Source organism: Chrysochloris asiatica, unplaced genomic scaffold, assembly GCF_000296735.1.
Source record: "Chrysochloris asiatica unplaced genomic scaffold, ChrAsi1.0 scaffold00067, whole genome shotgun sequence".
NCBI lineage: Eukaryota > Metazoa > Chordata > Mammalia > Afrosoricida > Chrysochloridae > Chrysochloris > Chrysochloris asiatica.
In genome coordinates, this window is record NW_006408585.1 from 11,208,050 (window position 1) to 11,221,745 (window position 13,696).

Consider the following 13,696-nt stretch of genomic DNA (forward strand, 5'->3'; position numbering starts at 1 on the left):
TATACCTGGTCTTATATTTTTCCTGATCCTCAAATTTGTAGTTAAGCATCTTGCTATGAAAAGGTATGTATGAATTGTTTGGTTTAATTGCTAGTTTGAGCTGAAACTAGCAAGATTGGTTTGCCACCAACATAATGTAAATTAGATAATGTACTTTTTTGAGTCTTTTTTTTTTTGTGCATATTAGATCAATATTATAAACTGTTACTAATTAACAATTAGAATGCATGTAAAATGTTTTGTCTACAGTCACAGAAAATTAATCATTAATAAGACAAAAGCTTTAAAAAGAACTTTGAAATAAGTTACAGTTCGTTTTATTTCATAAAAGGCCTCAACATAGACTTAATACTTAGGTCAGGGTCTTTTAAGAAAGAATCCCTACCTTGAAATCTTGTAAAATACTGACAATGATATGGATAAGTTGTTAAAGCAAATTATGAGTAGCCATTTCTCAAAATACTGTGCATAGGATGTATCAGAATTCAGATTTAAGGAAGAAGTTACCAGATTAATGAGAAAATAAGGAAGAATACTCTTGAACATGGTCATTTTAATTTTTCAAAATTACTTTCATGTATTTTGGTAATGGTATAATTTACTTTCTTTTTAAAAAAGCTTCATTCTGAAAATGGATACATTTATAATGGGAAGATAGCAAGATCCTTTTCCTCAAGAAAAGGCAAAGTTAACAAAAAAATATTAGAAATCAGTCTTACATGAATGATTGGGTGTTAACACTTGTTTCTCCAACTGGATTTCTGTACCACATAGCATGACTTTCTTAATGGGTTGAAAGAGGAATCGTGCAGTTAATTAGATAGAAGCATTTCCTCAACCTAAGCTGTGGGCACTGCTTGGATTTTGGGGTTATTTTAGGGCCCAAAGAGCAGTACATGAAATGAAACTGTAAGTTATGTTTAGAATGTAGTCATTGTTTCTTCTTTCTTCAAAGTCTATATCTCCTAAATCATGGTTAGGCAAAACATCCAGAAATGTTTGTTGTATTTATTACGTTTAAGAAATAAACTTCATTTGGTATTCAATTGACTTTCTAACTTAGCAGACAGGACTTTACATCTTCAAATAGTGAAAATAAATTGCATTCTTGGCCCTTGCTTTAAAAGGCGATACAGAATAAATGCACACCCTGGTAGTGTTCTAGTGATCTCCCTAATCTCAGTTGCACTTTGTCAGAACGAGGTAACTGGTAGTTAAGTGAAATACCCTAGATCAAAGGGGGATTAATCACCAACTGAATCCTTGCTGAATAAACCTGTCATTCAAGAAAATTATTTCCACTGAACTTAGCAGAGGATTGAAGGTATTTGCATAACAGGGACCAACGTACTTCAGCCAGGTTAAAAGGTTCAGAATTCATCCCATGTTTAGCTTTTTGCCTCCTTTTCCTTTCAGCGGTCGGGTACAATGGATTCTAATCTGATAATACAGCTAACTATCTAAATGATGTCAGAACAGGAAAGTATTGCAAAGTTTGGATGAGGGATGGATCAATTTCACTTTCAGTAACTCCTAAATCTGATTTGTTGGAATTTAAGATGTAATCCTAAAAAAGTCCCTTAAACCTGAGGACTGTTTATTAACATCCCTTTTTTGACCTTTGTCTTAGAAACAACCATTGTGCTGTGGCGGCAGTCCCTGCAGAAGTTCTTGATGATTCTGCCTACCTGTCTGCCTCCCAAGGGTACTGCAGGAGTGTATGAATGTCTATAATAACAAAACACAGAGTAAAAACACTTAGAGCTGCTACTATGTATACCTGCATTTGAAAGACATTAATTAAATCATGTACAAGGTATACAACCCATAATAATAATTTAACCAACTGAAAATGCTAAATAGAGGAGACATCAAAAGTGATGTTTAACTGAAAAAAAAATAAGATTATTTTATGGGATGAACTAATGTTTAATCAAAGAACATTTTTAAACTAATAAATTACCTAAGAATTTTTGACAAGGTTATTTACTTTACACTTGGCATTCAAACCAATTATCTAAAAAGTGAAACATGCCTACCAGTGTAAGGGTGTTGCCCACTACTATACTGCTTGCTTTAAATAGCTGAAAACATACTGGTTAGTAAAAAATGAAGATGTCTTTTAAGAGTTATATCAGAATCCTGAGCCATCTTTTCTTGAGTTCATTTTCAGAATTAATTTAACGCTTTTTTTTTTTACCTTTTGGGTTTACTGGAGAATAACCACCCACAGGATAGACATCAGGTTTTATAATCATATTTGGCACTATAAAGAATTTAGATAGAATAGGTCTGACACCATCCAATCTTTCACTGGTTGTAGTTGCTTAGACTCACTGCAAATGCAGAGCATCTTCTGCAATTTAAAAACTGCAAAGAATAGTTATCAAAGAAAATGAATAAAATCCATAGTGAGATAATTTTTTAGAAAATGATTGAAGTTTTCACCCAAGAAAGGACTCTTAGAGTGTCTTACAGCTTAGAATAAGAACATGTCAATCACGATTAAGCTTCTGGAATCGGAATCCCTTTGAAATGCAGCTGTTTCTTCTTTAATTGTGGCAGCGGACTCTGAAGAAAAGGAAGGTCCAGCCTTAAAGATGAGTAAGGAATACAAAATAGCTCAGGATTAGTTGTAGAGTTCAAAGGTCGCTAATTACACTAAGGAGTTCCCAGACACAGGGAAAACATTAAACTGGTCACCTACCAAACGGGAAACAGACTTTGTCTTCAGAAATGATCCTGAAGTGACAGGTTTCTAGACAAAATCAAAAGCACCACAGCGTGCTCAGCTGATCTCCATGGGATGAAAACATGAGTTGGTTTTAGTTCTGTAGCATTCGTTATGTTAGGATGGAATGGCAACAGATGGCAGCAGGTTCTCCACTGCCCCTACACGTTTCCAATACTCCCTAGTTTTCCTCTCGTTTCTAGAAAGGTCAAAGATGCACTGTTTTGGAAGACTGCTTATAAAGAAAGTTTTGCTCAGTGGATTATTATGTCGAATCTTTGCCTACTCAAAGATAAATGCCTCTTGAATAGCTTAGTGTACTTTGCTAAACATTTATACAATTTCAGAGGGTGGTTGGTGGGTTTGAACCACTGACCATGCAGTTAGTAGTTCAGTGCTTTTCCTACAGAGCCACAACAGAACTCCAAGGTCTTCCTTTAGGAGACTTATTAAAAAAAATAGAAACCAAAATATAGCTGAATTATTAATTCAGTCATATATAATGTTATTTTAAAAGTAATGCTTCTAATTCTGTTCTGTAAAAAGAACATGGCCATGAATGACGTTTTCAGGATGTTCAGAGTTCATTTTTCTAAATGATCACATAGTGTCCATGAGCCTAACAGTGAACTGCTGTGAACAGAATGTGACATGACTGAAAGGTAAGTAGAGGACAAAGAGTATGACTTCTTGGTCTCTGAAGAACTCAGCAAATACCGATTCAGAAAGTAAGAGTGACAGACTTAACGAAAACATGTTACAGGGGACAAAAAAGTAGAAAGTACTCTACAGAAAGAATTCTGACATGAATGCATTCACTAATGAATTTTTAATAGAATAGAACAAGGAAAAGTAATATTATATCTAAATTTTCCTTTGAAATTTGGCTGCAGCCAACAAGTGATCACAAAATGCGAAGTTCAACTTCTAAAAGGTATTCTTACCACCTCTTAATATGCTGGCTGACATCCTAAATCAAATGTTATTACTGGAGATTAACAATACTTAAAAAAAATTAAGTCTAGAATAACAATAGATACCTTGAATAGAATTATGTAGATTCTTTATTAATCAGTAGGACAATTCTGATTGAGAAAGAGAGGCTAACAGTTAAACAATTTATATTTGTCTCTAATGTGGTGTTCTGTAACAACATACCATCCTAGGAGCTTAGGGTTTATGGTTCCTTAGCAAATAGTTTTAGCTTGCATAACATTTATAGTTCATTGCTAGTGGCTGCTAAAAATTCTGCACTGAGAAGGAGCCTGAGCCCTTATTCAGGAAGGCTCAGTGGGGACAACAGGGCTGTGTTTGATTAGTGATGTCTGCCAGGAAGGAACACGGGTGTCAGGACGATCCAGGACTCCTCTCTAATCAGCCTAAGTTAAATCATTATTGTTTTCCTCTCTGAATAATATTCAGGTAAAATAAAAAGGTAGTAAAACTGGAGGTATCAATCTTTAAAATGTTCTTTTAAGCAAATATCTAACAATAATTAAACAAGACAATTTTTTAGAATTAAACCATTCAATGATTTTCACTCACACTGGTTAGAAATATATACATTAAAATAAAAGATGATTTCATTTATACAATTCTAACATTACATAAATCTCATTTAAACATGAGAAAATTATAGTACTAATGATCCATAAGCTACTGGAGCAGGGGCTTTAGAATTCCATACGTAATAGTCAGAAGAAATTAGTTTCCGATCTAAAAAGAAAAGAAACAAAATTCATGGTAAGACTACTTTATCTTAAAAATTAAATGAGATTGCAAAGTCATGGCTTTTTCGACATCGTGGAAATCTTTCCAAAGCAGTACTTTGAAATACTAATTTGAATTCGACTTAATAAGACATTATTACACATTTTACTATGTGAAATAATATGGAAACATTAAATATTTGAATATATGAGTTTATAGGAAAGAGAAAACTAACTGCATGTTTCCTTCATTTATGCTAAACCTGTCAGTTTTTACCTAAAATTTCCCTAAATTCTGCTTCTTATGGACACCTGCAAACACATTTAAAATGTTTTTACTGGTTTCCCTGCCATAGTCTCTTCACCACAGTCCTGATCCTGGCCTTGCTATTCTATTTCCCATTCAAAGGGTCAGAGAGAAATAATCAGCCAACTACTTCCAGCAACCTTCTTAAACGATTATGTCACTTAATATAGTTCCTATCACATTTAAGCTTTATGTTTTAATGCCTTAGTAAATCTGGACAAATGGCAATCTCTTTGAGCTTCAGTTTTCTGATATGTAAAATGGATAATAATGCTCATCTGGAGCTGCTGCTGTGTGCTGTAGAGTTGGTTCTGACTCACGGCGACCCTGCATAGGTTTTCCAAGGCTATAGAAGCTTATGGAAGCAGGAAGCCTCATCTTTCTCCCATGGGGCAGCTGGTGGATTCGAACTGCTGACCTTGTGATTAGAAGTCCAATGTGTAACCCACTAACTACCCAGGCTATTTCATTTGGAGCTAGGTATGTGTAAATTGTTTTTGTTGTTAAGTGCTGTGGAGTTGGTTCTGACTCATAGTGACTCTTAGTAGGGTTTCTGAGGAATGGCTGGTTGAACCACTGATTTTGCAGTTAGCAGTCCAGTGCTTATCTTACAGTGCCACACCATGACTCCATAAATTACTTATGTATATCACTAAATACCTGATTCATACCCTACTTCATAATGAAAAGAATATAGGATCTATCATCTTATTTATATACTTATTGGTGGAGTCCTAGTGCAGAGCTGTAGGATAAGCATTGGACACCTACCGACCATTCCATGGAAACCCTACACAAGGTTGCTATGAGTCAGAACTGATTTGACGGCACTTAGTAAGGCAAGCCTTAGTTCAAGAAATACTTATCTAGATCCAGCGGGCCTGGAGGAAGGTAAAATCTCCAGTGAGTGGTATTCAATCTGACTAGGTGGGGCTGATGCAATGAAATGCAGACAGGTCTCTTGTGATACAATAGTGAATAATTGTTATCAGGACTGATTGTGAGGGCCGGAAATGTAAAGGTAGTCCTTTTATAGCAAAGAGGGGAGGGATTAACTTTGCAGTCTAGGAGCGGAGGTCCCTAGGACCATCAAGGGAGAAGAGCAGAGAGCAGGACCCTACCCAGAGAAGCAGTGATGCCTGAAATGGAGCCAGAGACGATGACGTGGAGTGATGGAGCAGCTGGAGACTTTAGATCCAGAGAGGGAGAGCGACTGTGTGCTGAAGACCTGGGGGTACTGGGGAAGGATTACATGGAGGGGATTGTAACCATGGCAGTGAGACGATATACGATAGAATGAATGTAAAACTAATGTTCTCCCATGTAAACTATCACATAATTCACAATAAAACATTTAAGAAAAAGAAAAAAAGAAATACTTATCTAAATATGGAGTCCTGGTGTGGCACTGCAGGTTGAGGAGTGGACTGCAAGCTCAATTTGAACAAGGTTAGTGGTTCAAACTCACCAGCTGCTCCTCAGAAACCCTATGCAGGGTCACTATGAGTTAGAACCGACTTGATGGCACTTAACAACAACATCTAAATATAGTATTTTATTCTCCTTGATGCATAAGGTAAAAAGGTTACTGTTTAAGAGACGTTTCACTAACTCTATGTCATTCTAATAGTTTCCTACTTTATATCACTTTAGTATGTATTTGAGCTGACATAAACAATTTTAAATTTGTTTGTAATTATTTTTTGTCCCATGATATTTTCATATATAGTATATGTTTTACAACCAAGGTTGGCAGTTCAAACCTACGCAGTGACTCTGAGTCTGGAAGAAAGGCCTGGTGAAATGCTTCTGCAAAGACTCTGGCCATGTGGAGCAGTTCTACTCGAATACATGGGATGGGTCACCCTGAGCCGGGGGCTGACTAGGGGGCAGCTAACAACTCCTGGTACAGCAGAGAAGGTGCTAAATAACTGTTTCTTGACAACATTACTAAAAATATTTGAAAATTTAAAATAATATCTAACATTTATTGAATTTCTACTATATGCTAAATGCTGTTGTTGTGAAGTGCCTTGAGTCGGTTTGACTCACTGTGACCCTGTAGAGGGTTTCCAAGGAGTGGTTCGTGGGTTTGAACCACTAACCTACTAGCCTGACACAAACTTAATTGAAATCTCATAATCATGTGGGAACTAATACTATTATTTCTATTTTACAGATGAGGAAACTATTCACTAACTTGCCCAAAGTCACACAGCTAATGTAACCAAAGCCCCTCCGAACACCTCTAAATAAGACGGTATTTATTATGACCAGAGCAAAGCACATCCAACCTTGTAAGTAAAGCCCACTTTGCTCATCCAGACCATTTTAAGACATGAGATGGCCGAGAACAATATAAAGTACATAAACTTTTATGCAGGTATGGGATTAGACCAGAAATTTTACATACTGGGATTACTCTCTGATCTCAAAATTCTATTACATAAGCACTCAACCACAAGGTTGGATTGAACTACAAGGTCAGCGGTTCAAACTCACCAGCTGCTCCTCAGAAACCCTACACAGGGTCACTATGACTCAGAACCGACTCAAAAGCACTTAACAACAACAACAAACAATAACTGCATTGTTGTTAAGTATAATAACTACATAACACCATTTAATTCCCTCATGTTAGCAGGAATCTGTGAAAGTACAACTTACTTGTACTTATTTTTGGTTTTCCGGATGCAAAAACTTGAACAGAATGCTGATCCGCATAACACCCAGTGAGTGTGTAATCTATGATCTTAAAATGAAGCTGGAAAAGAGAGAATATATCAAATTGAGATGATTAGTTGGTAAAAATTATGGTTATATTATTTCCCCTTGACGTAATTTTGGGGAATTTACCCTTAAAAATCCATGAAAGTCACAGATTAAAAAAACAAAACAAAAACAGTGTGTGTAGATAAATACTGTTAATGTTGTTGTTGTTGTTAAGAACCTAAGTACCGTGGAGTCAGTGCCGACTCACAGTGACCCTGCACAGGGTTTCTGAGCCTGCAAATCTTTATGGAAGCAGAAAGCCTCATCTTTCTCCCATGAAATAGTTGGTAGTTTTGACATGCCGACCTTGAGGTTAGCAGCCCGATTTGTGACCACTATACTACCAGACCGAGCTCCTTATAGGGTCATTTCTTTCTAAGGGTGCCTTGTTTTGTTATTAAGTGCCATCCAGTCAGTTCCGACTCATTGTGACCCTAAATAGGGTTTCCCAGGAGCAGTTGGTGGGTTTGAACTGTCAGCCTTGTAGTTTGCAGTTCCATGCTGATCCTACAATGCCACGCCAGGAGTCCTTAGCATTCAATTAATATGAACTCTGATCCAGACTGCACGGTAGGAACTGTTAGGTGCCACTGCAGTTTCAACACATAGCGACCCTATATATAATGGAACAGAATGGCCAACTTAACCAACAAGAGAACAAAGATTTAGAGACAGAAGCAATTAGTACTTGAGCATGTAAGCAGCAGAGCTGACCTCTGAACTCAGACCTGATGACTACAGTGTTCCTTTCCTATACTGTCTGTTATGCTCTATAGTCTCTTCTGTATCTAGGACTCTGTTGTGGTGATATAGTCACAGAATGCAATTACTAACATAGAAACACTAGATTACTTGGTGTTTGAGGGAATGAGGTGCTCTACTCAATTTTCCAGAAAACAAAAATTTAACTTTCATAGAAGTAAATTTAGATATGGCCATATTTTTATGCAAGTCAGGCATGCAGTATACTTTTTGTGCACACTGGGCACCACCATGCACTCATTTCCTATGTGGTACTATGCACATTATACGCACACACATTATTTACATGGGAGAAGCGTTATATGCAAAAAAAAAAGAGAATAAGCTACTACCTGTTCCTGCAGCCATGAAACCTTTCTAAAATTTAGTCTGTAATTCCCTGATTTAATTGATAGTGTGACGCTGTGGGTTAATGTGCCAGACTGCAAAGCCATTTGAACTGCAAGATCGGCGGTTCAAGCTCACCAGCTGCTCCTCGGAAACCCTATACAGGGTCACTATGGATCAGAACCGACTCAACAACACTCACAACAACAACAACATCAGGCCATCACTATAGAGACCATTTATATTTTACTGTAACAGAGTGGACCATTAGTCCTTTTTCTGAAGGCATAAAGCTGAATGATTCTGAGAGACAGCAGTTACGTGAACCATGAAACATCTGTTTTACAGAGCTCCAGTCTTTTTGCCGTGTTCTCTTCATCTCTACTGTTTACTTTCTGATGCTGAATGCTCCTGAGTTTTCAGCAGGACCAGGCAGTGGTGCTTTCTGTTGTACAGAGGGTCACTGTCAGTTGGAACTGAGTCGAGAGCTCCTGACATCTTTTCTACCTTTTTCCCCTTCTGTCTTCTTTCTCTGCAAATTTCTCCAATTTTCTATCTTTCTCCTTTGGAGTGCAAAACGAATCACACACATATGTTGCAATTTTCAAGTCTTCTCAGCCATTTTTTCTTATTGCAACTCAAATTATCGCTGACAGTAAAGGCTTGGTTTGCTTGTTTCCTTGATTTCCGTGTAATTAGATGTAAGAGAGCTGGTGAACATAGGTGAGAAGAAATGAGCAACACGGTGTCCTCTACTACTACCATTCATAATGCTTTTAAATGCAGGGATCAGTCTTTCTTCTTTGATTTATATAGTATCATCCTATTTAGGTTTTCCTATTGCCTTTCTGATCATTCCTACAATTCACCTTACTGGTTTATATGAAATATCCTCTTATTTTATCTTTTTCTGATCTTACTAATTTGCACTGCCACAACAATTTCTTCTCTGTGAAGTACTTCAAAGCCCTTATGTCCAGTTGAACTCTAAGTTAAGAATCAAGCTTTAGGTCTTCAGCTGTCTAATGGAAACTTAGATTTGAGTATGTTGTGATCACCAGAACTTTAGATAATATTGAGTAGCCAATTCCCTGTCAACTTTCTCCAGATCACTACTGTACTTTTCTTATTATTCCTAGTAAAGTGAGGGTTGGTGAAAAAGAGGAAGACACCCTGAACAAGGTGGTATGACACAGTGGCAGTTCAAGTGTAGCAATGATTGTGGGGATGGCGAAGGATCACGCAGTGTTTAATTTCTTGTGCACTGGGGCTCTAGAAGTCTAGAACAGCATCTAACAACAACATAAGTGTATTCATTCATTCATTCAATAAATGTTTAGGAGCTACATGTGGACTAGATGTTGGGAACAAAACAATGAATAAGAGTCACACGGAGTCCCTGCACTCTTGGAACTGCAAAACGGGTGTAAGTTACATGTATCATCAAATAACAGCATCTTCATTTATAGCAATTTCTTGTCTCTGCATTTAATTAGTGACCAAAACTTCACACCTACATCCCAGGTTTTACAGCAGTGTCTTCCTTTTTCTCTCTTTCCTCCCTTCGCTTCTCTTCCTGCTGACACGGCACTAGCTCAGCTTCAGTAACTTAACTTTCATCTGGAATACTGACATAATTATAAAATCATTTTCTCGTTTCTAATTTTTCAGTTCCCCTTCATTTCAGACTGATCTTCATAAAGTATCAGTTGTGAACTACTCCCCTACTTAAAAAAAAAGCATAATATTTTCTGTTAAAGTAATCGACAATCTAGCCCTGAATGACTTCTCTTGCCTTGTGTGTTATTTCGCTTTCTAGCACTGGTCTCTGAGCATGCCATGTTTATCCTTCTTTACTCCTTTAAGTAATTTCTCTACCTATCCAAATGCCTATTTAAGCCTCAAAGTTTTGTTGAAACTTCATCCTCGTAACAAAGCTTTCCTTGAACACTTTGGCTGGCTGGAAGTGCTCAGTTCTTTCCTTGAAACATCAGAAACAACACTGATCAGTTATGATTTGTTGTTGTTAAGTGCCTGTGGAGTCGGTTCTGACTCATAGCGACGTCATATAGGGTTTCCTAGGGTCAACTGGTGAATTGGAACTCTGACCTTGCAATTAAGTGCTTAACCTCCAGCGCCACACCAGGACTCTGTTAGTTATGATATGCATCATTCATTATAAACAGGGCAAGGACTACATCTTCCACTTTTTTGTATAGAAAATTTGACTATGATAATAAAGAGTTAAGAAAAACCAGGTTAATTTGGGATATTTGTTGTTGTTGTTAAGTGTCATCGAGTCAATTCCGACCCATAGTGACCCTATTATATAGGGTTTCCAAGGAGTAGCTGGTAAGCTTGAGCCACCGACCTTGCAGTTCCAACAACTTCGCAGTCTAACCCACAGCGCCACACCATATTTAGGTTATACTTAACTAATTAACCGTAATTTTTCTAGTATTTGTTGTTGTTGTTAAGTGTTGTCAGGTTGGTTCCGACCCATAGTGGCCCTATATAGGGTTTCCGAACAGCAACTAGTGAACTTGAACTGCTGACCTTGTAGTTCAAACGGCTTTGCAGTATAGCACATTAGCACCACACCAGGATTCCTTTCTAAGTGTTAGGGGAATACAAAATGATTACTACTAAACAAAGTGAATCTCATAGAAATCTAAACAGAAAGAATGAAAAATAATTGTTGGAAAGCATTAGAAATCAACTCTTTAATGTACAATTTAAAAACAAACGTTTTTATATATTTATATATTTTCACCACAATTTTGCAAAAAAGGTCAAGTTTCTGATGCAGTGAGCCATTTACCTTTACATATGCTGTACTACCAATACAAATCTGGTCAAATGACTGCTTTTCATGCTTTTTTGTCCCAAACGTTATATTTCCAGAAAGAGTAATTTCCATTGATTTTGGAAACTTTTGGCCTAAAAAATACAAATATACCAATCAACTATTCTAAATTACGTAGATTTTAAAGCAGATGAAAGGGGAAAAAAAAAAGTCAATAAACCAAACGTAACTCACCAATAGTCCAGATCAGTAAGTTTTTCTCTCGAAATATTTCAAGCTGGCCAAAACTTATTTTGTATTCCACATGTGTGATTGGACCTCTTTAAAAAAAAAACAAAAAAAACAAAACACAACAAAAACGGACAGAACAGAATGAAAACCTGATCACAAACATATGAACTTTAAGATGTGTAAGTCAAATCTGGCTATTGTTATTTAATGCAACAGCAGCGTAAAAGCAAGTCTGCAGAATGAAGTTAAAAAACACCAGAAACCACTGAAAATGACATACATTTCCTTATTAAGTAGAAAGACAACTATAAAATCATATGGAATGTGTTGACAGGTAAAATTAAACTATGATTTTACGAAATGTTTAGGTATAGTTCTTTTTAAAAGAACTATGTTGCAGAGTACATTTAAAAGTAGAAATGATGACGTGATCTTATGATCCAATTGGCTTAATTCACCAGGTGGTTGATAGTGAGGCTTGAGACACATGTAGAAAGTAATTACCCTAAATTAAACCAGTAGTGAAATACTCCCTGAGGAAACAAAAATGACTTTGGTTCATCATTTACTAGCAAACTTAACTAGAAAAATGAAGAGGCAATTAAAGATAAAGAGATTATTCTAAGATTACGTGGTTCAGGATCAGCATTCACTTGCGTGAAAAAATTATTTAAATATTAAAAATAAGGTCAAAACCAATGATGAATCATTTCATTGTGGGGCATTGTGAGTGTACTAAGGAAGGTAGAAATCATGCTATTTTATTCCTCCTACCTATTATAAAAAGGAATACGAGCTTCACAGAATTCAAAATTATTTTTCACACTTTCATGAAGTTTTAAATTGACTGTTATTTTTAGTTGTGTTTCTTCCTCCTGAATTCGATAAAACCCCAAAATTGGTGGGACAGGGACCTGGAAACAAACATAAAAACAAATCTTTACATACTTCTCAGATTAATGGGTCTACACTACTAATGGTGATTGAGAAGAAAGCCTTGCAGTGATCTCTACTTGTTCTATCTCTAAGCAAAACTCTTATCTGTCACCAGTGACAAGAAAGGTACCTTACAAAGGTGAACAGTACATTCTTTTTCCTACTCTTGCTAGTCCATGTTCCCCTCCTTCAGGTTCTCTATGACCTGCAACATAGAACATGCAGTAGGCATACTGATCGTTACTGCCCTGCCCAGGAATCCTGCTGCCTCATTTGTGTTCTTTGCCTCAATTGTGCCTCATTGTTTCCCCGTTAGCTCAGCAGTTGTTTACTTGATTGGTTATCAGTACCTTATTGAAGGGAAAGCAATACATGGGCTGGAGTGACCCAATCTGTTCCTTTCTGGAACATCTGAAGTAAGACACAAGATTCTAGAGTGGGAATGTCATGTGCAAGCAAAAAAAAAAAAAAACATCTGAAGAAGAGACTGAGAAGCAGAGATCAGACAGACACTGTGAACCTTGAGTATAGAGTGATTTTCATTTTTATTTTCTAGTTCTAGTCCCATTACAAGGAGCATTGGTAGCATAGTGGTTACGAATGAGGCTGCTAACCTCAAGTTTGGCTGTTCTGCGGGAGAAAGATGGGGCTTTCTGCTCCTGTAAAGATTTACAGCCTTGGAAACGCTGTGCAGGGTCACTATGAGTCGGAATTGACTCCATGGTACTTATCAACAACAACAGTCTCTTTATAGCTAGACTCTACCTCTTTTCTTATCCTTAACTGAACAATGCAATTCCTATTTCATTCACAAACTAAATCCCCTTTACTTAAGGTAGCTTGAGTACTGATTCACAACAAGGGCAGCAAAGAAATGGTACAGTAAAAAAGTTAGGCTCTGGAATCTGGAAATTTGGGTTCAAATCCAGGCTCTGGCACTTAACATTTATTCAGTAAACAACTATTAATTACGTATTTTTAAGTATGAGTTGGAACCGACTCAATAGCCTTTAACAATAACAAAAATCTGGGATTATAGATATTTTATGCTCATGGTTCAAATTATGATTAACTAATAAAAGAATGTTCCATCTGGCGAGGTCCATGTGTATAGT

General features: G+C 36.8%; 1 protein-coding gene across 1 annotated transcript in view; it reads right to left on the minus strand.

The window, feature by feature from the left end:
- Positions 1-4,333: 4,333 nt before the first annotated feature.
- AP5M1 (adaptor-related protein complex 5, mu 1 subunit) overlaps positions 4,334-13,696 on the minus strand; it is a 24,926-nt gene continuing 15,563 nt past the window's right edge. Inside the window, exons 4-8 of the mRNA XM_006864609.1 lie at positions 12,420-12,559; positions 11,649-11,734; positions 11,430-11,548; positions 7,415-7,511; positions 4,334-4,447 (exon numbers count right to left, since the gene is read on the minus strand). Coding sequence (XP_006864671.1) covers positions 4,365-4,447; positions 7,415-7,511; positions 11,430-11,548; positions 11,649-11,734; positions 12,420-12,559 — 525 coding nt within the window. The 3' untranslated portion in view covers positions 4,334-4,364. The remainder of the gene's footprint in view (positions 4,448-7,414; positions 7,512-11,429; positions 11,549-11,648; positions 11,735-12,419; positions 12,560-13,696) is intronic.